The sequence below is a fragment of the Yarrowia lipolytica genome, chromosome 1A (genome assembly GCF_001761485.1).
Source record: "Yarrowia lipolytica chromosome 1A, complete sequence".
In the NCBI taxonomy this organism is placed as follows: domain Eukaryota; kingdom Fungi; phylum Ascomycota; class Dipodascomycetes; order Dipodascales; genus Yarrowia; species Yarrowia lipolytica.
In genome coordinates, this window is record NC_090770.1 from 1,753,756 (window position 1) to 1,776,776 (window position 23,021).

Below are 23,021 nucleotides of genomic sequence, written 5' to 3' on the forward strand. Positions count from 1 at the left end.
CGGGTTTCTAGAGCTCATGAAATTGAGAAAACGGCCTCTCATTTCTATATTTCTATACTTGTTCACTATTCCTTTGACCAGGTAGATGACAACAGTCTAAACTGGACTATATCGTGAAAAAAACCAAAAGACTACATCACAATACTTTTATTACAACTAATATACACATCCCCCTTCTCTCAGAATCCGTCCTTCTCGAATTGGTCGCCTTTCATCAACTCCTTGATGCGTGCAACATATGCGTCGAACAAAGGATTTTGGACCACATCCACAATGTGGTTCTCCATAGCTTGCGTGTCAGTCAGCCATTCGGGGTCCTCGGTCTGTGTTCCTCTGCTGACCATCCCATTCCCGCTCCGAACGTCTGTATCTGCAGGGGTAAAGTGCTTCTTCCACGACTTGGCTCTTTTCGGAGAGTTGGGGGGCGAGCTGACAGGAGAAGCCCCCAAAGAAGGCATATCGTCAACGGTGCGTTTCCACGTAGAAGTCTCAGAGAATCTCCTTGGCTGCGACAATGGGGTTGGCTTCACCGGCAGATAGGACTGCGACGACGATGGTGCTAGCCTCGCAGACCGAGAGTGCTTGAATTGGTATGGGGGAGATGCTTGCGACGAACTGGGGGGATCAACAAAAGTCTGGCTCATAACTGGAGGCTCAGTAGCTGGACCAGGAGGTTGGGTGGGAGAGAGGGTTTGAGACTGGAGAAAGGGATCAATCTGGGTGAGGTCGCCATCATCATCTTCTCCGTTCCACTGAGACTCTGGGTTGAAGTTTTTGAAGGAGGTCAGGGTGGCACCTTCAGTCCTGGTAGACTTGGGAGGGCTACCCTTGATACACACTCCCGCCTTTGATAGCATTTCCACTGCCCGGTCGTATTCGTCCATGTACGCGAATTTGATTTGAAAGCGATAAGTCTTGGTTAGCTGGAAAAGGATATCTCAGGGTATCATGTTAGGGTATTGCTGCGTTGGCGTTGAAGGTATCAATAATATTGTAATGTGGACAACCACTTGCGTCGCTCATTCGTAACCGACTCGTGGAACACTCACCATGGTATGGAATCTCCTCACCAAGTACTTGAAACCAATCCCTGGCGGTCTACAAATGGCCACAAACGGCGGGTTGTTCTTTCCGTAGGTGGATCCGAACCGCTCCTCAATCTCGTCTGTGTCAACATGCTCCAAAGAGGTGTTTTTGTATTTGAGGGAAATTTTCGCGCCCCCGGCGGGCGTGGTATCAATGGAGAGCTCTAGGGGCGAGTTTTGGTATTTGGTCCATTCGGACGCGTCGCGGTCAATGCTGCTGCTAGCCAGTCCCTGCGGAGTCGGCGCGTTTTTGTGCAGATAGATGTATTTGCTGATCCTGAATGTCGCCATGGTTTTGGTGGTATCAGTGGAGAAAAAGGGGGTGGAGAAAAGAGGTGGGAATGAAATTTCGGGTTAAGATGAATGTTTTTTTTTTTGTACATGACAATGTGCATGTTGTGTGGGGTTAGAGTTGGTATTTAAACCGCGAGATGCCCACTCCCTCGACTGACCCAGACGATTCTCTCAATTGGTCTCAGCGGAGGAGGTGGCGCTCCCAGCTGTGAATGGTGCTATACAACCTCGGGGTTGGTTCCACTTCCTCCAAGTCCAACTTGTCACTGGCTGACTCAACGAGGGTACTTAGCTTCACAGTCCTTCCTCCAGTCCTTCCTCAGTAGATGGACACCAGAAGACACCATGCCAGTCGCGGCTTACAAAGCAGCAGATGGAGTCAAGAACACTCCAACGAATACTGTGCTATTCAGTGATCACAACACAGTCCAACTGTCCTGGTCTATCTACAGCACGCGCACTTGTTGCCTGTGGTGTACCCGTACAGTCCGAGGTATCATTCGCTTTCTTTTACATCCTGTCACGCCCTCTACAGACCAATCTACAATCCTGGCAACTGAGAACTCAATCTCAATCTACAATCCTAGCTACAGCTCAGTCGTCATCCTAAGCTCACTGGAAAGTCTTGGGCTTCCTCGGTGACCTCGGTGACTCCTCAATGACTTCCTCGTCAACGTACTCAAACTCATACGCCCACTCACAGGCCGACGGCTTTTTTCTCGTCGGCCCACGCGTGGACTGCTTCGTGTCAATTGTTTTAGTTCATTAACTATGCATCTAGTTCTTGGGGGGGTTGTAGATAAACTTTCGGTTCTTGATGGGGGACCACTTGAACTTCTTGATGTAGACCGACAGTCCAAGCATGGCGGAAATGACAATGATGGCCTTGAGACCAAGCTTCTTTCGCTCGTCATGCTCAGGCTCGGCAGCCCAGGTCAGGAAGGCAGCGACATCCTTGGCCATCTGGGAGGTGGTGGCGGGAGTGCCGTCCTCGTACTCGACAACACCGTCGAACAGAGTTCGGGCCATACCAATGCCTCCTCCGGGGAAGTAGGGGTTGTAGTTCATTCCGGGGGCGAGCACGACGCCGGCAGGAGGCTCGTCGGGGTAGCCGGTCAGCAGAGCAAAAATGTAGTCGGCACCTCCGTGTCGGGCCTTGGCAATGAGGGACAGATCCGGGGGAAGAGCTCCCTGGTTGGCGGCTCGGGCAGCCTGCTCGTTAGGGTAGGGGCCGGGAATGTAGTCGGCGAGCTTTCCGGGTCGCTTTCGGGGGTTACCCTCATCATCGGGCTCGTCGTCGTACTCGAGCTCCTCAGCGAAAGCCTTGGCCTCATCGGTGGTGTGGGTCACGCCCACGAGGTTTCGCCAGGCGATTCGGTCCAGAGAGTGGCAGGCGGCGCAGACCTCCTTGTAGACCTGGTAGCCTCGTCGCAGAGAGGCGTGGTCAAAGGTGGAGAGCATGCCATTCTGGGGCCAGGGGTACTCCGCTGGGTGGAGACCGTGCTCAGCGGCGGTCATGGCCTCAGCCTTGGTTGTGTAGTAGTAGGTGGTGGTGGCACCGGCACACACGGCGGAGGAGATTCCGAGCAGGGCCTGTCGAAGGGGGATTGCTTTGAACATCTGCGTTAGTATGGGTGTGTGATGATTGTTGATGGGCGGGTTTTGATTGGTTGGGACGGGGCAAGTGACGCAAGACCGGGGTGACAATGAGACCCACAGACGTGACACACGTCGATTCTCGGGCCACACGCCAATTCGCCGTCGTCGCATTTCGCTGCGAATGTAGTTTCTCGGTCGCAATGTCGATGCTCTTGTTGCTGCTGCAGTTGCGTTGGGTGTGCTGTCCCACATTGTGGTCGGCGTGTCGCACTTTGGGATCGATCCTTGTCGTCATCTCTCCTCCTCACCGACACGGAATCGCGCCACATGCCCAGAGTCGTGGTTTCACCTGGCCTTGTCGTCCCAGTCCTCTTTTCCTTTTCTCCCTCTCCGTGTCACTTGTCTCGTCTCTCCTTGCGGTAATACTCAGAACATGACCACCTCAACACCAGTGCCAACACCACCTGGACCCACTGGCAATTGATCGGTGACATGGCTCCAGTCGTCGTCCGCGCCCCAGCGCCCCAGCGCCCCCATTGCCGATACTCACCCTGGATATCGGTTACAAAAGTGGTGACAAACCTTTTGATGGAAGAGTGTAGCAGGCCGAGTTAACGTACTTGGGTGGTAAAAAATGCGGGAGCAGGATTAAGCGCACCTGTGATTGGCTGATTTCTAAATGTGGTTTGGGACTTGTGTTGTCGTGCAAAGAGGGTGCTGCCATTGGTCTTTGGAGTTTAAACGGGGCCAAATGGGGAGGCCGTGGGTCTTTGTGTCCCCACAAATTTATCTATATAAACCCTCTTTGCGCCCCCGAATCGACCGCCGCCATTGCCCACTCCATCACCCTCTTCCTCTACACCCATTCCACCCTATTTTTCAACTCCACTCAAACACGCCAATTTCCACCGCCTTTCTCCCAACCAATGACAATTAGCGTATAATAAAAGAACCCTAACCCATATGCTCGCCGGTTGCCCAATATGACTTTAGCCTCGAAACCATAATATGGTATGATCTGGAGGCGTTGGATATTGTAGGGGGACATGAGACTGCAACGCCGAATGACACAATGTCGAGCAAACTAACTCATAATCTGAATTGTAACGAACGAGGAGTTATACAGGTCCTAACCTGTGCTATACAGCTCCCCCAATAAAGTTCATTAACAGCTCATAATCTGTACAATCAAAGGTTCAACCGCCCAGTCCATGCATGCATGTCCTCATCGACATTTACTATTGTACATTTCATATACAATATTACAATGTTGCTCTCCTTAAACATTGCCCGTTCTCAGGACGATTACTAAGCCGACTTATTGAACTCTATTTCTGGTTTTCAAGCACAGGTCGCCCAAAAGAACAAAATATAATTTCAGACTATTTCTTAAACATGACGAAACTTGACATTTCTGGTACCGTTCGAATCGTACATTTCTCCCCGACATCGCCGCACCGTTCATTTGGCCCCATCTCGTGTTCCCGAACACCTGCCCCATTTACCATTGTCACCACAAAAGCTTATTTTCGGGAAAAGTTTATCCAGCTGTCATAATATCCCAGGACTGTGGAACCCCCTTCAAACCAGCACAACACGGTATCTGCGGCAAATGAACAATAATGCGCCGGCCATCGTGCGGTCGCTGGCTCTTTTGAACTCGCTTCGAGACCGCACCGATCTGTTATCGCGGCAGCTGGAAGATTTGACGTCCAAATGCTCCTCCGACCCCGACGCGTATCCTCTGTCTTCACTGTCGGTTCGACGAGAGATATCGAGCATCTACAACCAACTGACGATGCTGCAGCACAATAGTGCGGTGAAAGCTGCTGACGTGGCCCGTTTGGTTGAGGGCGAATTGGCTAAGGGCCGCCAAGCTTTACGCGTTTTGGCCAGTGGAGAAGATGGAGACCAGGTGGTCCGAGAGGCGGACACGAGCGACACAAGGGACAACCACGACATACATGGAGTACGCGCACAAAGACAGGATACACAAGGAGCTATACCCCAGGTTGCCTTTGAACTTCCACCGGAGGTTTTGAATGGAGACACCAATGGAGTGTTGGAGGAGGATGACAGGGGACATGTTGAGAAGGAATTGCAAGCCTCGTCGGAACAGGAGTTGGAGGAGGCAGAGGAAACAGCTACTGCAGCAGCACAATCGGAACAGACCAACGGAAGTGTGCAAGAGGTGGATGAGCCTGTGGAGGGTGTTGGGGCTGACGAGGAGCCAGTTGAAGAACCAGTTGAAGAACCAGTTGAAGAACCAGTTGAAGAACCAGTTGAAGAACCAGTTGAACAGGTTACTGAAACCCCAATCACGGAGGAAGTGCGGTCACCGAAGAAGAAAAAGTCCGGCAAGTCGCTAAAGAAGAAGGAGAAACGGTCAGAGGCGTTACCCGAGTCTCCGCCAGACAGCATACCCGCGTCTCTTTCTGTGAATTCTCCCCCCCCAGCAGATGTGTCAGCTACAACCGCATCGGAAGAAGCTATTCCTCTGATTCCGTCAACGCCTCCAGACGACGAGGACAAGAAGCAGCACAGCAAGAATTCTCGACGCCGCAAGCGCGACAACCGCATTTTGCATGAGCTCAGCTCGTTGGATATTGTCAATGTCAACGAGGAGGCCTCCAAGAGAAGGAAGAGAAGGAGGTCAGAGGTAGAAGTGGAGGAGAAGGAGAGTGTGGGTGGGGAGAATAAGCAGGAACACGAGGAGGAAGAGGAAAATGAGGAGGAAGAGGAAAATAAGGAGGAAGAGGAAAATAAGGAGGAAGAGGAAAATAAGGAGGAAGAGGAAAATGAGGAGGAAGAAGAAAATGAGGAAGAAGAGGAGGCCACCGAAGAAGGCGAGGTTGAAACTACTCCTGAAGTGGACACTGAAGCTCAAGATGAAACGGTTCCCTCTCAATCAAAAGTCCCACCTGTGGCTGATGATGTGGTCGCTTCTCCTCCCGCAAAACGCCGAAGAACAAGGTCCCAGAGCTCTTCCAAGGAAAAGCCTCTAAACCCTATTAAAGAGGTGGTTGAAGAGGCGGTCGAGGAGGATACTAAAGAGGAGGACAAGGAAGGTCTTGGAGAGGCGAAATCCACAGCAAACAGACGATTGCCACCCCCTACACCGCCCGTGGAAGACGTGTTTTGCACGTGTCGAAAGGGCTCGCAGGGCCGCATGATTGCGTGCGACTCGCCAAAGTGCAAAACGGAGTGGTTCCACATGAAGTGCGTGGGGCTCAAACACCCACCTCGAGGCGACTGGTACTGCGACGCGTGCGCCAAGATCCGGGCTGACCGCAAGGCCCGCAAGAAGGAGCTGGGTGCAAAGAACAAGATGTCGAAACAGGCTAAAAAGGCCCAGGAGGAGGGAACCGAAGCATCTCGACCGAGGCGGACGAGGAAGAGGTAACTTCAGTGTCACCGAGTGCCCACACCAGTAGTTTTGGCCATGAGAACTGCTTCAATACTCACCGCTCGCGCATCCCACATATTTATTACCATCATTATAAGTTATATTAGTCTAGTTAATTTTGATTGAATCATCTATCCAATATATTAGTGTATATAAGCAGAGCGCAGGTGCCGGGCTGCGATGTATGGTGCGATTATTTGCGTTGTATAAAACGTCGAGCTGCACAATTACTCGCTCAGCACATGGTATTACTGCCACATTCCGGGCTCACACATGTACAACCACGAGTAGGCGACAAAACTGCCACACACGCCTATGGCAGAGTACACGGACATGATCATGAGACCCAGAAACTCCATATTGGGTCGTCCGTCCAGAATAACAGACAGAGCTACCACGGGAACAAATCCCATCTGGTAGAAGAAGGAGGCTCGGTCAAGCAGAAACTCGCGCGTGGTGATGCTGTTGCGGTGGTCCGACACCAGCCGGTGGTTGAACCACAAAAAGTACATACAGAACCACGCAAACGTGTACAGAATCTTGACCATAAACTCGGCTGACGTGTAGATGAGCGGGAAGAGCGAAATGTAGCCGGAGATGGTCAGGGGGATGAACACCAGCAGCAGCCGCTTGTCTCGTAGCACCACAAACGTGAAGGGAATAATGATCATCAAGATGGCCTTCTCATGGACATGCCATCCAAACAAGAATGACGCGTACGCGCAGTAGGTGATGGCACCCACAAATCGCGCGTACGTGGGTTTCATCAGAAGGGGCCCCAGACCCAGGAGCTGGTAGAAGAGGGTGAGGAAGAACGTGGTTGAAGGAGACACGTTGGGCAACACACCAAACGCAACGTCTCCCACAATGCCTCTAGTGCCTCCAGAGACGGCTCCTCGGCCCTTCATGACCGTCACAGCCACCTTGTCTGCAAACGAGTACAGCGCCCAGAAGTTGGGGGCCCAGTAGGCGTGGGTGAGTCCTCGGGAGAAGGGGAATAGGCGCGACTTGAGATTTTCGAGCTGTCCAAATGCCACAAACGGCCCGAAACAGACAGTGAAAGTGCCCACAACAATGAGACCGAGCAGCACGGTGTCTCTGAAGTTGATTCTCAGGCTTTTGAACGAGTTTCCGGGGATGACCACGACACGAAGAAGATAGACAAAGTAGGCCGGCGCCAGGTAGAGGTAGATATGTTTGAAGCACAGCAAAATGGCAAACAGCGCTCCGCAGAGGAGCGGCTGGCCGTTTCGAGCTGCCACCATGCTGGCAATCATGATTCCGTACATGAAGCCGTTGTACTGAAAGTGGATATGGTCGATGATGAGCAGTCCGGGAGAGAGCACGACCGAGGAGGCGACGGCAAAGGCCCGCAACTTGGCAGTGGGCTTTGTTTTTGTGGCGGCCAGCTCGGGGTGTTCCGATAGCGACGAGTCTGCGTCTTCTGTTTCCTCCTTAGACTCCTTGATGGTTGACAGCTTTCGGGTGACTCCGGCGTGGCTGCCCTTGGTGTTGAGGTTCTGCCGGTCCTCCACCGACGAGTTGACGTACCACTGGCACGCCACAAACAGCAGAATCTCCGACACAATGACGGTGATGCGTTGGTAGGCAATGGTGGGCATGCCGTAGGAGCCCTTGGCCACCAGGTCCAGCGCGCCGTCCTCAACGACGCTAGCAGGACACAGATGCGACAGCACCCATTCAAAGTATGCAAAGAAGGGCGGATAGTCGAGCGTCCACTCGCTGACGGTGTTTGTGTACCACTCTCGCACCGGCAGGTGGTAGGTGATGGCCATCCAGTTGCGGTGGACCTCAAAGTCCGTGGAGTGGTACGCCGAGAACAGCAGCAGCTTCAGACAACAGCCTGCCACAAAGACCGACGTTAGGGAGAGCGGCATGGTCCTGGAATGTGCACAATGTCGAGGTTTCAGGTGTGTGACGTTGAGCTGACGCGTGTACTGTACCCCCAAACTCAAATGCGGTGCGTAGATCGGCGGGCTAAGTAAAATGCCAATTGGAGTTAGTTGAGGCAAGTGGTGGGAAATGGTTACGTTTTCGGATGTTTTCGGACAAAATTGTGAATACTTGGATATTAGTTCATAAACGGAGTATTTCATTATAAACTGACACATTTCTAGAGTTGGAAACCCCTCTGAACCACCAAAAAGTTGACCCCCTAGGGGAACATTTGTTCAACAAACTCCTAACAAACCCCAAGTAAATCTACTTTTCCTCGACCATCCTCCAATACCGTTCGGCGCCCACTTCTCTCATTTTCTTTCCCCAGCGGACAAAAATGAACATGGTAGCACAGCAGGCAAATGCCAGTCCTGCCGCCTCCGCAAAACATCGAGTGAGGCCCTCGTTCATGAACCATGGAGTGATTCCGTACGAGATACAGAAAGACATGGTGTTGCGAATGAGCATGACAAGCACCATTGAGTCGGAGGTCATGTCTCTGTAGGAGTCCACCACATAGTTGATGGCAGAAATGGAAGTCAGCGTCCCTAGTCCCTTCACTAGACCCATTCCAAAGACTATGGGGAACCAGTGAATGCCGTTGGAGGCTCCCACGCCCCATAGAACGAGAGCTGGAGGACACAGAAGGAGGTATGCTGAGAGAATCCAGAGTCGATGTTCGGGTTCCGACAGTCCTCCGTTTCTTCTGGCCAGCAGAACCCGCAACTTGTCGGAAATGTAGCCGCCATAGAATGAAAAGACGAGCACCATGACACACGGAGACAGGTAGCAGAGACCGACCCTGGAGGCTGGGAAGTTGTAGGGAGCGTTGGAGAGCACAAAGGAGGTGGTTGCGTTGCAAATATTGAAACAAATGAGCCCTGTTCCACACATGAAGCCCGAAAAGAGAACCACTGGGTACTTTACCAGGGTGAAGGGTCGCACCAACATGGGCAGTAGAATCGTCTCTTTTGAAACAGAAAAGGGGGACAGTTTGGAAAGGAAGGATTTCTTTTCAAACAGTTGACCGACTTCGACATCTGTAATGAATTGAACTTGTTTCTTTTTCTCGCCTGCTTCTGTCTCGTTCTCGAGCTCAGAATCTGCCTGCAGGCTCTGCTCCCCCTGTCGTCTGAAGTTGGTCTCTTCAAAGAACAGAAATAGGAAAAGGAAACAAACGGCATCGAAAATCGAGCCCCAGTAGAGAACCCATCTCCAGCCCATACTCTGGGTGATGAATCCGGCAAAAACAGGGGCGATATTTGACGCAAACATCAACGCAAAGCCATAGACACCTATCCATCGTCCTCGCTCGTGCTCAAACCAAAGGTCGGACACAGTGACTTCGCAAAGAGACTCCACAGAGGCCCCCAAAAGTCCCTGAATAACTTTTGATCCAATCCAGGTTCCGGAAGAGTTGATTTTCGGACCCCAAAGCTGAATCAAAGCCGTGCCTAGTACAGAAATCAGGTAGACAGGCCGCTTTCCATACTTGACGCTGAGCGGATGGACAATGATACATCCCAGTCCAAAGAGTAGAAACATGTAGCCGGTTCCCTGGTTCAAAGTGGCCAGAGGAAGACCTGTGTTCTGAGAGATGGGAATGAAGACCGAGAAGATGGAGGCTGAAGGAACACAGATGGCGACACAATACAAGACCATGCAGAACATGGACAATAGTTTGCGTCGGGGAGACCAGTTGAGAGGATCATCGGGGTCACTCGAAGGGGTAGGAGAGAGTATAATTTCTGTTGATTCGACCAGGGGTACTGTTCCGGGGATTTTCATGTTGTAGACTGAGAAGAGGGGAGAGGAGAGAGGAGAGAGGAGAGAGGAGAGAGGAGAGAGAAGGGAGAGAGAGAAATAAGAGGGAAAGGAGATACAAGTCCCTAGATATAATATAAACCAATTGAAAATCCTATTGACCGTTTTGATACAAGGCTCTACATATGTCATTCTATAGTGTCATGTCAGAGTGCTACACGGTAAACCGTGACTGCACCTACTGTTTGTACTGTACGGTACAGTAAATCAGGTCCCGCAGAATAGAACGAGATCAAGACTTTTACGATCCATAAAATCCAGTGATGAAATGACCTGAATGTACTCCTACACTTTATCATATCTCATCTCATCTAGTACAAGCACTTTCCAGATCTACAGCACACTGCACGATAAGAGAAGATAAGAGAAGGCTATTTCGCACTATAAGGGTTTGTCATGATGAGGTCATGTTCAGTAATGGGGTTGAAATGACAAGTGCTGGGCCGTGTTTAGCTGAGTAATGGAGCTGTTGGTGGAAAGCTCAAGAGGCGAATGGATATTTGTTCTTGCCAAAGGAGATAGTAAGGTCAGTGGTTGTGGATATCCTCTGTAAGTTGACTGTCTGAGCACTTTGGAGGGGAAAGGGGGACACGAGACTTGCGACAAGTGATATATATTTCAAGTATTCGTACGATATGGCATATGTCATGTCTCTCGTGTTCAATTATCATTGTAGATAAGAGTTGGACAGTGCAGTTGATGATGTAGTATAGGTTCAGAACGGACTGAGAATAGTGAGTAAGATGGGAACAGAACTGGATTCTGGTAACGGCAACATGATATAATATGTATTCTTTCTTAGTCATTCAGTGAGTTATAACTCCTAGTTGATTTCATTACTGTACTCGGACTGACTGTATGTACTGTTGTACGGTATTGTATATACTGTCTGAATGCATGGAGTCTAGTTGATAAGACCAAAACTCGAATTTTGTGAGTGAAATAGTGACAAAACCCGATAGATGAATTCTTCCTGCAAATGCAAACAAAACGAACCCCAAATTATTTGTAAATCCCCTTTAGTTCACCAATTGCAGGTGAAGTAATGGCGATTGTACTCCAGTTACGAGTATCAGTATTAAACTTGGAGTCAAGTACGAGCGTACCTGTATTGAGCTTGTGTGTCTGTGTACTGTAGCTTGTTACAAGTACCACAACCTCAAATACTTATAGGAGTTATACCTACCAAAAATCACCACAACATGTACTCACGATACCATTTCGGATACCTCCTAGATTACAATACCCCCACCAAGATACCCGCGACAGTGGCACCGGCCGAGACCGAAATGCCCTCCAAGTTTCTGCCTATGGACGAAAAGGGAGAAGAGTACTTTGAGACCTCGATTTCACCTGTGGTTCTTCAGCTTGAAAAGTCGCGACGAAACCTCGACAAGGGCGCAATTAGCCCCAAAGTCCACCTCAACACGGCGCTGACTCTGTTTTCCGAGCTGGATCTGCCGCTCCACAGAAAGGCCAGTGCTCTGCTCCGATACCTGTCTGCCGACGTGCTCGAAAATCTGGCGAAAAGCAGCGATGCCTCCAACGTTTTCAGCAAGTTTGGTTGCTACTACCAGGCCCACGATTGGGTGGCTTTGATGAAAGTGCTCCAAAATGAAAAGGACTTTTTGCTGACGTCGTCTTCCGTGTCCGGCTATACCAACAACGAGAACCAGTACTACACCGATCCTCAGTTGGTTCTGACTCCCGATTCCGATCGAAAGCCTCCAGTGGGATCTCCATCCACCTCCCAGTCCCAGACCCCGGTACACAAACGCAAACGCACGCGCAAGCCCGCCTCGGAGATCCCCGTGTGTCCTTCTCTGACCAATTTGTGATACGCCTGAAAGATGCAGGTTCGTAGCTTGAAGTAGAAACAGGTAGATAATGTAATGGATGGGAGTGCCAGCAGGTGTAAGAGGGGTCAAAGTGTCACATTTTGGAATTACGATATGGCCCTGTGGGTTATCTTGGAGCACGAGTGATTGGATTGTACGATACTGCACGACAACTTGTACGAGTACAGTACAGTACTACACGTGTGCGAGTACTGTACGTACCGTACCGTAGCTGTACAAGTAACGCATGACCCACTCTCATTGTATATGTCGATAGTTATCTAGCTATTGTATCTGACCACCTTCATCTTACCCGTTGAAGCTCGTTATAGAGCACGTGATTGAGCCTGGTTGCAATTTTTGCATGGCTACCCTCGGCTACCATCTTCCTTTTAGTTGTGCGAGTTTTTCTGACTGCTACTGCCTTTTCTGACTTGTCTGCGAGTTGCCTGAAATTTCCCAGTTTTCCGGATATTGCATTTCCCTAAAATCTCCATTTTCGTTGTTCACCAAAAGTGCAAGTTTAACGGCAGTCGGGGTCTTCGAGATTGCATGGCAGCAGCACAGTGTACTGGTGCGCTGTATGACACGAGCCGAGTTGCGGCCGAAATTAATTTGCGCGTCTTTCTGTGAGCAACTTGTGGGTGGCGATCCGCCCAAATTGGGCCGTTTGAGTGGCAAGTAGACCCTCCTTCCGCCGAAGTTAACGTGTTAAAAATAGCCCCCTGGTGGAGCGAACGTGTAGTATTAACGTTGTACTTTGGAGTGCGACTAGGGTACGAGTACGAGTGGGTGTGAGTATTGTACCCAGTACAAGTAGTACGTAGGGCTGTCCACAGCTATCGGTACAAGTGTTGACCGGATTGTCGCGGGAGAGGGTTTCTACGGAGTATTTAATGGTTTTTCTTTCCTTTTCTTTCTTTTCTTTCTTTTCTTTCCTTTCCTTTTCTTTCCATTTCTTTTCTTATCCAGTTGGTTTCGATTTTGGCAACTTATTTTACGTTGTTTCACCAGACCGAACTTTGCACTCTTGTACGATAATCACTCGTACTGAAAGTATTCATACTGCCGACGATTGGGTCAAAAAATCTGCAAAAAACCGATTTCCAACGACGTACTCGCACTTTCCAGGTTCAATTTCCAATTTTAGCCGCCAATTTCCATTTTCTAGCCACCCGCAACCCTTGGGCACCTCCATTCAAACCATCTCCTGGTGAACCTACATTGTAGGGAGTCTGGATAACCTCGTGCATTTGAGAGGCACGGTTAGACACGACGGCCAAACAAGATTGGTTTGACACGACAGCCAGACAGTCCCAGCTACAACCGACTATCATGGCGAAAAAACGAAAGAACAAGACCGGCAAGGTCCAGGATCGGGCCGCCGACGACAAGCCGGAGGACGCGGTTGCAGATCAGCACGTGGACAAGACGGAAGACTCGGAACCAGACAATCAGGAGCACCCAGCCACGGGCCCAAATGACGAGATCCAGGACCCGGCGGGCGACAAGGTGGAAGACACGGTGGACAACGTGGAAAACGCGGACGACACGGACAAACCGGACCTGGATGAATCAGACAAATCAGTCCAGACGGGATCACAAGACTCACGCAACTCGGAAAAGACAGATCAAAAGACCGAATCAACCGAATCAACCGAAAAAACCGAATCGACTGAATCGACCGAATCGAACAAACCCAATCTCTTTTCTCTTTCTGACGAAGACGATTCCGAAGACGAGCCGTCGGAGCCGTCGGAGCCGTCGGAGCCGTCAGAGCCGGTCAACCCTGTACCTGTCGAGACTGTCGAGTCTCCCGTCAAGACCCAACCTGAGAACAAGGGCTCGTCTCTCAATGACTCTTCTATCAAGAGCTCTTCTACCAAAAGCTCTTCGTCTCTCAAGGACTCGTCTATCAAGGACAGATCGGAGGTGACAGTTCCCTCCGGCGAGTCGGACTCTTCAGATTCGGAAATGGAGTTCCCCAAGGTGGTTTCCGAACCTCCTAGACCGTCCACTCCCAATACCACATCTCACGCTGAAGATCCAGATCAGACACCCGTGGCTCGGGGCGGCCAGAGAAGCCCCCATGTGACCATGGACTCGACTGCATCCCTGACAACCCCCACGGACTACGAGCGTGTGTACCGACGTCGAAATACCGCCAACAGCACGCGGTCTCGGATGACCGTGCGAGTGGACACTGCCGATCTGCAATCGCAGTCGCCCACACCCAGCAACGGCATTTCCATCGACTCGTTTCTGGAGCAGAAGGAGCTGTCTTTCCGGCTGGTCACCTGGAATGTGCACAACCGGGCCCCTCCTGTTATTGAGGACGAGCATCTCGATTCGCTATTTTTGCCCCAGAGCGACATTACTGTTCTTGCGTTGCAGGAGGCTGATCCGGTCAGTGGTCTTGTAAGTACTGCTCAGACTCTCAATGGATGGAAGGCGGCGGTGCTGGAGACCCTCGAAAAGGCCAATGAGGAAAATCTTCAGAAGGACGAGACTGTAGTCACCGCCGAGGAGGTTGAAGAGGAGACGGATAATGATAAGACGGAGAATGATAAGACGGAGAACGATAAGACTGAGAAGAGCGACAAGTCGGAGTCAAGTGACAAGTCTGACAAGAAAGACAAGAAAGACAAGTCCGAGAAGACTGACAAAGCTCCAAAGACTGAGACTCATAAAAAGTCCGCACCCTCCGACACAGAAGAATCTGGATACGAATCGTCGGCCTCTGGATACGAGTCGTCGGCCTCCAACAATCACGCCTACTACGACCCCTACTCCAACTATGTTGTTTCGTCCAACCAGCTGATTGGTCTGCTGATCATTGTGATTGCCCGCAAGTCGCTCATGAGCCAGATTTCCGACGTTCGAGTCAAGTCAGCTGGAACAGGTCTTCTGGGAGTGTGGGGAAACAAGGGAGCTGTTCTTGTGGAAATGCATATTGGCCGAGAAGCCACCAGCACGCAGTCTTCCAAGGGCGACTTCTTTGTGCCCGGAACACGAGTCTGTTTCCTCAACTGTCATCTTTCAGCCGGAGACAACAACGTTGTTCGGCGACGATGGGAGATTGACCAGATGTACCGACGCCTGGAGCTTCCTGGGCGTCCCGAATGGTATGCCAAGGTCAAGGAAAACAAGGACAGCAACAGCAGCACTGCCTCTCTGGCTACTGATGATGCCAGGTACGCCGATTACAATGCATCAAGCGAGTTTCTGGGCAATGCCACAGAGTCTTCCGAGAGCGATGCTGACGAGAATGAAAGTCTTCGTGGACCTTTCAGTGCAGCTACCACTATCACCGAAATGTCTCCCAATCTGAACGGACGAGGATTCAACGATACCGAAAGTGTGGTTTCAGCTGATTCTCGTGCGGGAGGCGTCTTTGACTGGTCTAGTGATGCCGCTGCCGCCGGTGCCCAGCGACCTGCTCGACCACATGAAAACTCCAACCTCAGTGTGGTCAGTGAAGCTGTTTCTGCCAGCTCACCTCGAGGCGACCCTCGAACCATCATCTTCTTCCTCGGAGATCTCAACTACCGAGTGGACAAGACTCACGAGGAGGCCCTGGAGATGATCGAGAAGAACGATTTCGCCGGCTTGCTGGCTCACGACCAGCTTCTCAAAGATACCAGAGACGGCCGTGTTCTCGCTGGTCTCAATGAGTACCCCATCAACTTCCCTCCCACATACAAGTACGTTGAGGATACCGTTTCCGAGCTGGACACTCTACGAACTCCTTCCTACACTGACCGAATTCTCTCGCGAGCCTGGGGAGGCTGTGAGCTTGTTCAGAAGGGATACCACAGTCATATGGAGTACACTGTCAGTGATCACAAGCCTGTTTCGGCCGAGTTTTCGCTATCTCTGCCTCTGATTGACTTTGACAAGCGCGCTCAGATTGTCAACAACTATCTCAAGTCTGTTGGTGTTCAGGAGAACCTCGACCGGCCTGCCGTCACTGTTTCCCCCATGAGCCTCCGTGTCCAGCTTGCCGTGTTGACCACCCAAACTGTTCCTCTGGTGATCCACAATACTGGTCACACTACAGCTCACTGGGAGATTTCCCAGACCTCTGGATTCGACGATGATAGCAAGGACAAGAAGGACTCGTCGCCCAGTATCACCCTTTCCAGCACCACGGGCCAGCTTCTTCCGGGTGACCAGGAAGTTGTTGAGGTCACCTTCTCGGCTGCCATTGGAGCGCCCTCTTGCGACTCATTTGCAATTGTGCATGTCAAGGACTCCAAGGACATTTTTGTCGACACTGGCTACGATGTGATGCCTTCATGTTTCGGCTCAGACCTCGATTACCTGTCCAGATTGCCTAACGGAGCTCGAAACGGTCTGTCAGACGGCGGAAAGGTGGTCAGCAACATGCCTCAGGAGATTTGGAAGTGTGTGGATTACCTGTGGTCTGTTGTCGATCGGGACGGAGAAGGAGGAGGCGACGGAGACAGATCTGCTCGTCCCAGTATCGAGAAGCCTGGAACAGCTGCTGTGTCTCGAGAGTCTCCCAAATCACCTTTGGTTGGCCTCTTCACGTCCCCTGGTGACCCGCATCTGGAGATGGATATTCGAGATTGGCTTGATACCGGGTCTCCCTTTAACGTGGAGACTCTTAACGACAACCCTCTGGGTCCACAGTCTGTGGCTTCTCAGCTACATTTGCTGTTGGCTTCTTTGTCACAGAGAATCATTCCCGAGTATGCCTATCTCTCTGTGCCTGAAAAAACCATCGCAGCAGGCACGGGAAGCCGAATTCCGTTTATGGGAGGAGGAGTGGACAATACTGCGGACGTGGCTGCCCATATTCTGGAGGCTGTGCCCAACGTGAATGCCAACGTGATGATTTACATCTGCTCCTTCATCCGTCTGTTGGTAGACAGAAAGGCCATGACTCTCAAGACGGCTCTGGACGTGTTTGCACCTTTGCTGATGGACAGTCCCAAACAAGGAGGCGTGTCCAAGGTGTGGAAGAAGAGTCCAATCAGTTCTGCAAAGCTCCTGCAGCACATGATCGATACTTATTAGGTGGTTATAGAAATAGACGAGTTGTTTTGACTGGTGTAATTAGGCCTAACAGTCCAGAGTTGACATATGTTCTACTCTGTGGAGAAGGAAACGATTCCTGGAGGTGTTCATCAATACGAACCATACTCCTCATAGCATCGAACTCGGTCAATGCACGCGGAAATCATCATAAATGCCATTAAACCGCTATCTATCTATGTGCTCTATTTTACCCTGATCAGCTCTTTCGATCCAACAATCCTCCAGTGTGCAATGAGGCGTAGTTCAGCTTTTTGCCCACAATCTTCTCGTAGGCCTTTTCTCCTCCTCGAACAATCCACGATCCACAGACCACAAAGCCGCCGAGAATCGACAGCAGCTTGACGACAAACACGGTCAACGTCTCGCGCGAGTCCTGGATCTTGAGAGTCACAGGCTCGTACTTGTAATGGAAGAAGATGGCCGGTCGGGTGACAAAGTGCTCCTGCAGATTGGTGGTTTGTTTTTTGACGGCATACTGGTAGGTGTGGATCTTCTTTCTGCCGGAGCTGTATTCCACAGGAACGGCCGACAGGAAATACTGGTACGACATGAGAGGCTCGTCGGTGACGGTGCTCACTCCATCCAGAGGATTAAGCACCTTTGGGAAGTAATCTCCGAACGACAGTTCATGGATGGCATGAGTCAAGTTGAGACCATCGGAGGCCTTCATGGGGTTGATGAAGTACTGATTGTCGGGCAGATTGAAGATCTGGAGCGCTCCTTCGACGTGGTTGATGGGCACCGAGCCGGAGATTCGACAGTGGGGGTCGGTAGAATGCGAGCCCACTCGCGTGTGTTTGAATTTGCTCTTTTTCAGCGTCTTACTGTTCATCTCGTACGCCTTGTGGCTGTGGATCTCGTGTTGCATTCGGTCTGTGCCAAAGTCATATGTCAGGCCCTGCATATTGAGCAGCTCGTGTGCGAAAAACGTGTCTTCGGAGTAGTCTTGAGCAATCACCTTGATGCTCTTGCACGGCATTGCCACTGTCACGTCCACATTGAGCTGGATGGTTTCTGCCAGGTCCTTGGTCACTGTGTAAATGTGCTCCTCGTGGCCGTTGGAGTATCCTCGCAGCTCGGAGCAGAGAAAGTAGAAACACAGGACGCCAATCACCAGGGTGGCGAGTCCGCCTCGCGTCGACTGTCGCTTGTACGCGGTGTTGACTTTTGGAAACGCGTCAAACGACCTCAAGGTCGAGCTTTCAGACATGTTGTGGTGCTGGATCGTTTTGTTAGTGATGAGGTGGCTTTGGCCATATGCTCTGACACTACATAGACATGCCTCTCAGATGCATGATTTAGTTTATGTCAGAGCAGTGAGATAGGATTTGTCCGCGTTTTTCTGGAAGCGACGTATTAACAGGAAGTAACCTAGCCCCAAAGATACTCTTGATTATCCGGCGCAATATCCCGTTTTTAACCGACCCTTGACCTCCTCTTAACCGAACGGCAACGCTCACAAAACCGTCCACTAATTTGACAAAACTGCACAATTTTTGTTGATTAATTTGAAATTATTAGTTGACGCTTCTCGATAGATCAACCGAAGCACAACCAATCTGAGTGGAGACACCTACAGCTAGAGAGAGACCTACGATACAATCACGATACAGCCCAACTACGAGTTAGTGTCAAATACAAACAATCAACTCTCTTCATCTTCCCTCCAATCAATCGTCAGACTTCTGACTCTCCCGTGTATACGAACACACGCACTCCCGGACGTGTTTGGTGTAGGCGTCCGGAGAGTAGCTCTTCTGGCAAATGGGACATTCGTAGGTGATGGTCGAGGCGGCTCCGGTCATGGTGTGTTTTGGTTGTAGATATTGAAAATGTTGCAAGAAGAAAGAAGTAAAAGAGTCAAACAGCAGTTATTACAAATACTCGCCTCATATCGTACATGCCGAGGCGTTCATTTGGGCCACATATTTCCAGTGCGGGGCGGTTGCTCAACAAGCGTCGAAGCTACAAGATCAAGTGTCAATGTCGAATAGTACATACAGTACAGTAAGCAAGTGGCTTGATATGTAGAAACAAAGATCTTACAGAGATGAACCGAATTGGACTTCCGTGACGATACGACATGATTCAGCTGTCTGTTTCATCTCCATGTTCTGAATCATAGATTGCTGTATACAGTATCGTCATGGTGCCCCGAACATGCCACAAGAAGTTACCCGGATGTATCGTACGATACTCATGGTATGGTAAGGTATGGTGGTATCGTACAATGCGTAATCTAGGAAAAAGAACAAAGGAAAAAATGACAGATATGTGCCGCGGTTTCTCCATCAATAAAAAAATTGGTCCCTAGCAGGATCGAACTGCTGATCTTCGCGTTGCAAAGAGGCTAATTTCTTATTAGCACGACGCCTTAACCAACTGGGCCAAGGGACCGCGAATTTTTAACACCCAACCTTGTTTTTCCAATATCTGGTCAAATATGAAAAATCGATCTGGCGAAAAAAAACCCAAAACTCGTCCAAAACCCGTTCTAGAGACGGTAAAAAGGCCTACAACAGTTCACCCACGCCCCCCAGATGTCAAAAATCTACTTTAAATCACGCCTGAGCACCGAATGTCCCCACTTGACACTCCTCCTACAGACACAAACAATCATTCTAAGCGGCGTTCAGAAGGAGAATGGCTACTATGCAACAGATACAGTAGGCGGAGCAACTCTCTGACCCCTGCCATTCCCCGCCGACTAGAGTCGATATTTTGGCTTCTTTTTGCTCCACTTGGCTGCCGTTGAGAGTCTGATGTTAAGAGTGTGGGGTAGAGAGCAGCGCATTGCTTTCGGCTAAATCTGATAAAAAAAAGATGGTAGTATCACTGACGTTGCATTTCTGACAAAATTCAGTGACAAGTGTCCTCGGTGATCCGGGTACAGTTTGCGCAGAGGACTCATAGTGCATGTTCAAGTTCTGTACATACCAACGTTCATCTCAGACAGTAGAGAAGATGCTCACGAAATCCTAGAAAACTGACCACGGAAACTCGTCTATGAAACTCGTTTGGAAACATCTGATTTCTTTTTCTTTTCTCAACAATATTCAAGACCAACGGCTACAACAACATCCCTATCCCTATCCCTGCCCTTGGTTGGGGTGGCTGCTACGGTTTGACAGCTGTCAGCGCCAAGACAAGGAAAAGTTTTCATATCGCGAAGGTCAGGAGATATGGCGACCCATGTCAGCTAAAGGCGACCAGCTCCGGGGCAACTCGGTCAGTTTCGGAAAAATTGTCTCTTGGTGTGCCTGAGCTACTTGTAGCCAATTCGGAATCTTCCGCGGCTAGTCTTAACCGACAGGTACAAGGCTAGGCACTAGGGAGGTCTCAAAGAAGAGTGACAAGGATGACAAGGAGATACTGTAAGACTGGGGAAGTGGAAGAAATATCGAATCCCCTTTCATCGAGAACCAACATGTGCTTTGGCCATTTCATCGTACCGACCCACCCAAAGTGGATACTCAACCGAGCGCATTTAGATACTCTTGGCATTCGGCTATTTTGTAAATCAGACGTCATTTACCCCAGAGAAAAAAGTGACAGTTGGGGGGAAAACGGTGGGCAAATGGACTTCAGCTTTTGAACAGCTTCGCGTACTACCCGGAGACAAAAGTTGTTCTTTATTTCAGGCTCTGCTCCTCTCAACGCAAGCTTCCTCGTTTGAACCGGAAAAACGGAAAAACCACACGACACAGGGGTGTCAAACGTCACCAACAGTGGAGTCTTGTCATGCCAACCCCACATAGTTTCGTTTAATCTGAGTTTAAGACTACCCCGCAAGCGCGGCTACGTGTTGCGAGTCCGCCGACGATGATGAGCTTGCAAGTTGGAGGTTAGGAGTGATAGGAATAGAGGGTGTATCGGGGCGCATGTTGATCTAGAGCTGTTTGAGCTCAAGAAAGCCCCTAAATGGGCACCGTAGCAAGCTACTTTCTAGTCCAAGTTCCTACATCAACTGTTCAACGTGTTTCTTCTGTCATCTTTAGCAGACGACGTGTGGTCTTGGCACGCCCAGCCTTGGAATCTCGGAGTTTTGTATATAAATCAGCTTGGATTCAGCCCAGTTCAAACAATAATGACCACCATGAAACCAACAGAAACAGCAACTACACATGTGGAGAACATTAGTCCAAACACCCCCGACGAAGAGGTGGAAAAGGACATGTACACAGTGGATGACCGGCCCGAGTCTCTGGCGTCGTTGACTGAAGAGGAAATGCTGGCTGTTGAGAAGAAGTTTGTGCGCCGAATCGACATCCGAATGCTGCCCATGCTCATGCTCATCTACATTCTCAACTACCTGGACAGAAACAACATTGCTACCGCTCGACTGGGAGGTCTGGAGGCCGAGCTGGGTCTCACTTCCATCCAGTACCAGACGTGTGTATCCATTCTGTTTGTTGGTTACATTCTTATGCAGATTCCCAGTAACATGATTGTTTCCAAGCTGGGCAAGCCAGGCTTGTATCTGACCAGTTGCATGTTCATCTGGGGTCTCATTTCCGCTCTCACCGCCACCGTCAATAACTTCAGCGGTCTGGTGGTGTGTCGGTTCTTCCTGGGTTTCATCGAGGCCGTGTACTTCCCCGGCTGTCTGTTCCTGCTGTCGTCGTGGTACACCCGAAAAGAGCTGGCTCTTCGAACCTCTATTCTGTACTGCGGCTCGCTCATTTCCGGTGCCTTTTCCGGACTGCTCGGCGCCGCTATCATGGAGAACATGAATGGCTTGCGAGGTATCTCTGGATGGAAATGGCTCTTTATCATCGAGGGCTCCTTCACCGTTTTGGTCGTGCCCTTTGCCTGGTGGATTCTGCCCGACTTCCCCAGCACCACCCGATGGCTCAGCCAGCAGGAGAAGGACATTGCCATGTACCGACTGCAACGAGAGGTAGGAAAGGCCGACGTGGACTCTGAACTCAGCGGCCTGGAGTTTGTCAAGAAGAACTTGGGACTCGTCATCAAGGACCCCAAGGTGTGGCTGGTAGCTGGAGTCAACTTCTTCAACGTTGCCGCCGCTGGAGTCACCAACTTCTTCCCTTCGGTCGTCCAGACCCTCAACTTCTCCCGAACAATGACCCTGGTGCTCACCTGTCCCCCTTACCTTCTAGCCACCATTTTGGTTCCTCTTAACTCGTGGCACGCAGACAAGACCGGCGAGCGACTCTACCACATCATTGTGCCCTTTTCCGTCACCATTGCCAGCTTTGTCATTGCCGCTGCCACCCTCAACACCGCAGCCCGGTACTTTGCCATGTGCATCATGATCTCGTCCATCTACATGGGATTTGTCGTCACTCTCACCTGGATGAGTAACACCATTCCTCGACCGGCCGCTAAGCGAGGAGTCGCCATTGCGCTCATGAACTGTCTCAGTAACACCACCTCCATCTGGAACGCCTACCTGTACCCCAAGAGTGCCGCCCCACGATACGCTCCTGCCATGGCTGCCAACTCGGGCTTTTTGCTCGTGGCCATTGGATGCGCAGTTATGCTGTCGCTCAAGCTGAGAAAGATCAACAAGAAGCTCGACAAGGGTGAATACAACCTGATGAAGGAGTTCGGACTGGACGAGGAGGATCCCGAAGGAGTGGTCGCCACTGCGGGATACAGATATGTTTATTAGGTAGCAGAGTTAGTATAATTAAAATATTTCATGAACAATATCTGGTCACGTGTTAATTTGCCATAAAGTGACAAAAATTGAATTTATGGAAGAAAAAAGAGGTCCCACCGAGATTCGAACTCGGGACCTTAAGATTTGCAATCTCACGCGCTACCGCTGTGCCATAGGACCGTATATATGAAGTTTTAGGTAATTATCTTTGTTAACACCACGACTGCTTAGTCATCCAGAATCATTAGAATAAAAAAAATCCTTAGAATAAAACAAAAAAACGCCTTGATTCACAACCACGAGACCACGACAAGGACAAGAACAAG

At 50.4% G+C, this 23,021-nt stretch overlaps 11 protein-coding genes and 2 non-coding genes across 13 annotated transcripts; 4 read left to right on the forward strand and 9 right to left on the reverse strand.

The window, feature by feature from the left end:
* Window positions 1–179: 179 nt before the first annotated feature.
* YALI1_A17546g (uncharacterized protein) lies at window positions 180–884 on the reverse strand (the record flags this gene model as incomplete). The annotated part of the gene is made up of 1 exon (XM_500164.3): window positions 180–884. The coding sequence occupies one exon, from the start codon at window positions 882–884 to the stop codon at window positions 180–182; it is 705 nt and encodes a 234-aa protein (XP_500164.3).
* A 135-nt stretch (window positions 885–1,019) lies between these two features.
* Window positions 1,020–1,376, reverse strand: YALI1_A17551g (uncharacterized protein; the record flags this gene model as incomplete). The annotated part of the gene is made up of 1 exon (XM_068281843.1): window positions 1,020–1,376. One exon carries the CDS (start codon window positions 1,374–1,376, stop codon window positions 1,020–1,022), a length of 357 nt encoding a protein of 118 aa, XP_068137944.1.
* A 780-nt stretch (window positions 1,377–2,156) lies between these two features.
* Window positions 2,157–3,230, reverse strand: YALI1_A17570g (uncharacterized protein; the record flags this gene model as incomplete). Its single annotated transcript, XM_500165.3, has 1 exon — window positions 2,157–3,230. The coding sequence occupies one exon, from the start codon at window positions 3,228–3,230 to the stop codon at window positions 2,157–2,159; it is 1,074 nt and encodes a 357-aa protein (XP_500165.3).
* A 1,360-nt stretch (window positions 3,231–4,590) lies between these two features.
* Window positions 4,591–6,381, forward strand: YALI1_A17583g (uncharacterized protein; the record flags this gene model as incomplete). Its single annotated transcript, XM_500166.3, has 1 exon — window positions 4,591–6,381. The coding sequence occupies one exon, from the start codon at window positions 4,591–4,593 to the stop codon at window positions 6,379–6,381; it is 1,791 nt and encodes a 596-aa protein (XP_500166.3).
* Window positions 6,382–6,632: 251 nt separating this feature from the next.
* Window positions 6,633–8,516, reverse strand: YALI1_A17622g (uncharacterized protein; the record flags this gene model as incomplete). The annotated part of the gene is made up of 1 exon (XM_500167.3): window positions 6,633–8,516. One exon carries the CDS (start codon window positions 8,514–8,516, stop codon window positions 6,633–6,635), a length of 1,884 nt encoding a protein of 627 aa, XP_500167.3.
* A 91-nt stretch (window positions 8,517–8,607) lies between these two features.
* On the reverse strand, window positions 8,608–10,299 carry YALI1_A17640g (uncharacterized protein; the record flags this gene model as incomplete). Its single annotated transcript, XM_500168.3, has 1 exon — window positions 8,608–10,299. The coding sequence occupies one exon, from the start codon at window positions 10,297–10,299 to the stop codon at window positions 8,608–8,610; it is 1,692 nt and encodes a 563-aa protein (XP_500168.3).
* Window positions 10,300–11,369: 1,070 nt separating this feature from the next.
* Window positions 11,370–12,005, forward strand: YALI1_A17651g (uncharacterized protein; the record flags this gene model as incomplete). The annotated part of the gene is made up of 1 exon (XM_500169.3): window positions 11,370–12,005. One exon carries the CDS (start codon window positions 11,370–11,372, stop codon window positions 12,003–12,005), a length of 636 nt encoding a protein of 211 aa, XP_500169.2.
* Window positions 12,006–13,340: 1,335 nt separating this feature from the next.
* YALI1_A17671g (uncharacterized protein) lies at window positions 13,341–17,048 on the forward strand (the record flags this gene model as incomplete). Its single annotated transcript, XM_500170.3, has 1 exon — window positions 13,341–17,048. The coding sequence occupies one exon, from the start codon at window positions 13,341–13,343 to the stop codon at window positions 17,046–17,048; it is 3,708 nt and encodes a 1,235-aa protein (XP_500170.3).
* Window positions 17,049–17,265: 217 nt separating this feature from the next.
* YALI1_A17720g (uncharacterized protein) lies at window positions 17,266–18,279 on the reverse strand (the record flags this gene model as incomplete). Its single annotated transcript, XM_500171.2, has 1 exon — window positions 17,266–18,279. One exon carries the CDS (start codon window positions 18,277–18,279, stop codon window positions 17,266–17,268), a length of 1,014 nt encoding a protein of 337 aa, XP_500171.1.
* A 307-nt stretch (window positions 18,280–18,586) lies between these two features.
* Window positions 18,587–18,874, reverse strand: YALI1_A17724g (uncharacterized protein; the record flags this gene model as incomplete). Its single annotated transcript, XM_068281844.1, has 2 exons — window positions 18,587–18,687; window positions 18,760–18,874. The coding sequence occupies 2 exons, from the start codon at window positions 18,872–18,874 to the stop codon at window positions 18,587–18,589; spliced, it is 216 nt and encodes a 71-aa protein (XP_068137945.1).
* Window positions 18,875–19,373: 499 nt separating this feature from the next.
* Window positions 19,374–19,466, reverse strand: YALI1_A17732r. The gene has a single exon. It is a non-coding gene; the product is annotated as a tRNA-Ile (tRNA).
* A 1,690-nt stretch (window positions 19,467–21,156) lies between these two features.
* Window positions 21,157–22,704, forward strand: YALI1_A17749g (uncharacterized protein; the record flags this gene model as incomplete). The annotated part of the gene is made up of 1 exon (XM_500172.3): window positions 21,157–22,704. The coding sequence occupies one exon, from the start codon at window positions 21,157–21,159 to the stop codon at window positions 22,702–22,704; it is 1,548 nt and encodes a 515-aa protein (XP_500172.2).
* A 99-nt stretch (window positions 22,705–22,803) lies between these two features.
* Window positions 22,804–22,875, reverse strand: YALI1_A17766r. The gene has a single exon. It is a non-coding gene; the product is annotated as a tRNA-Cys (tRNA).
* Between the last annotated feature and the right edge of the window lie 146 nt (window positions 22,876–23,021).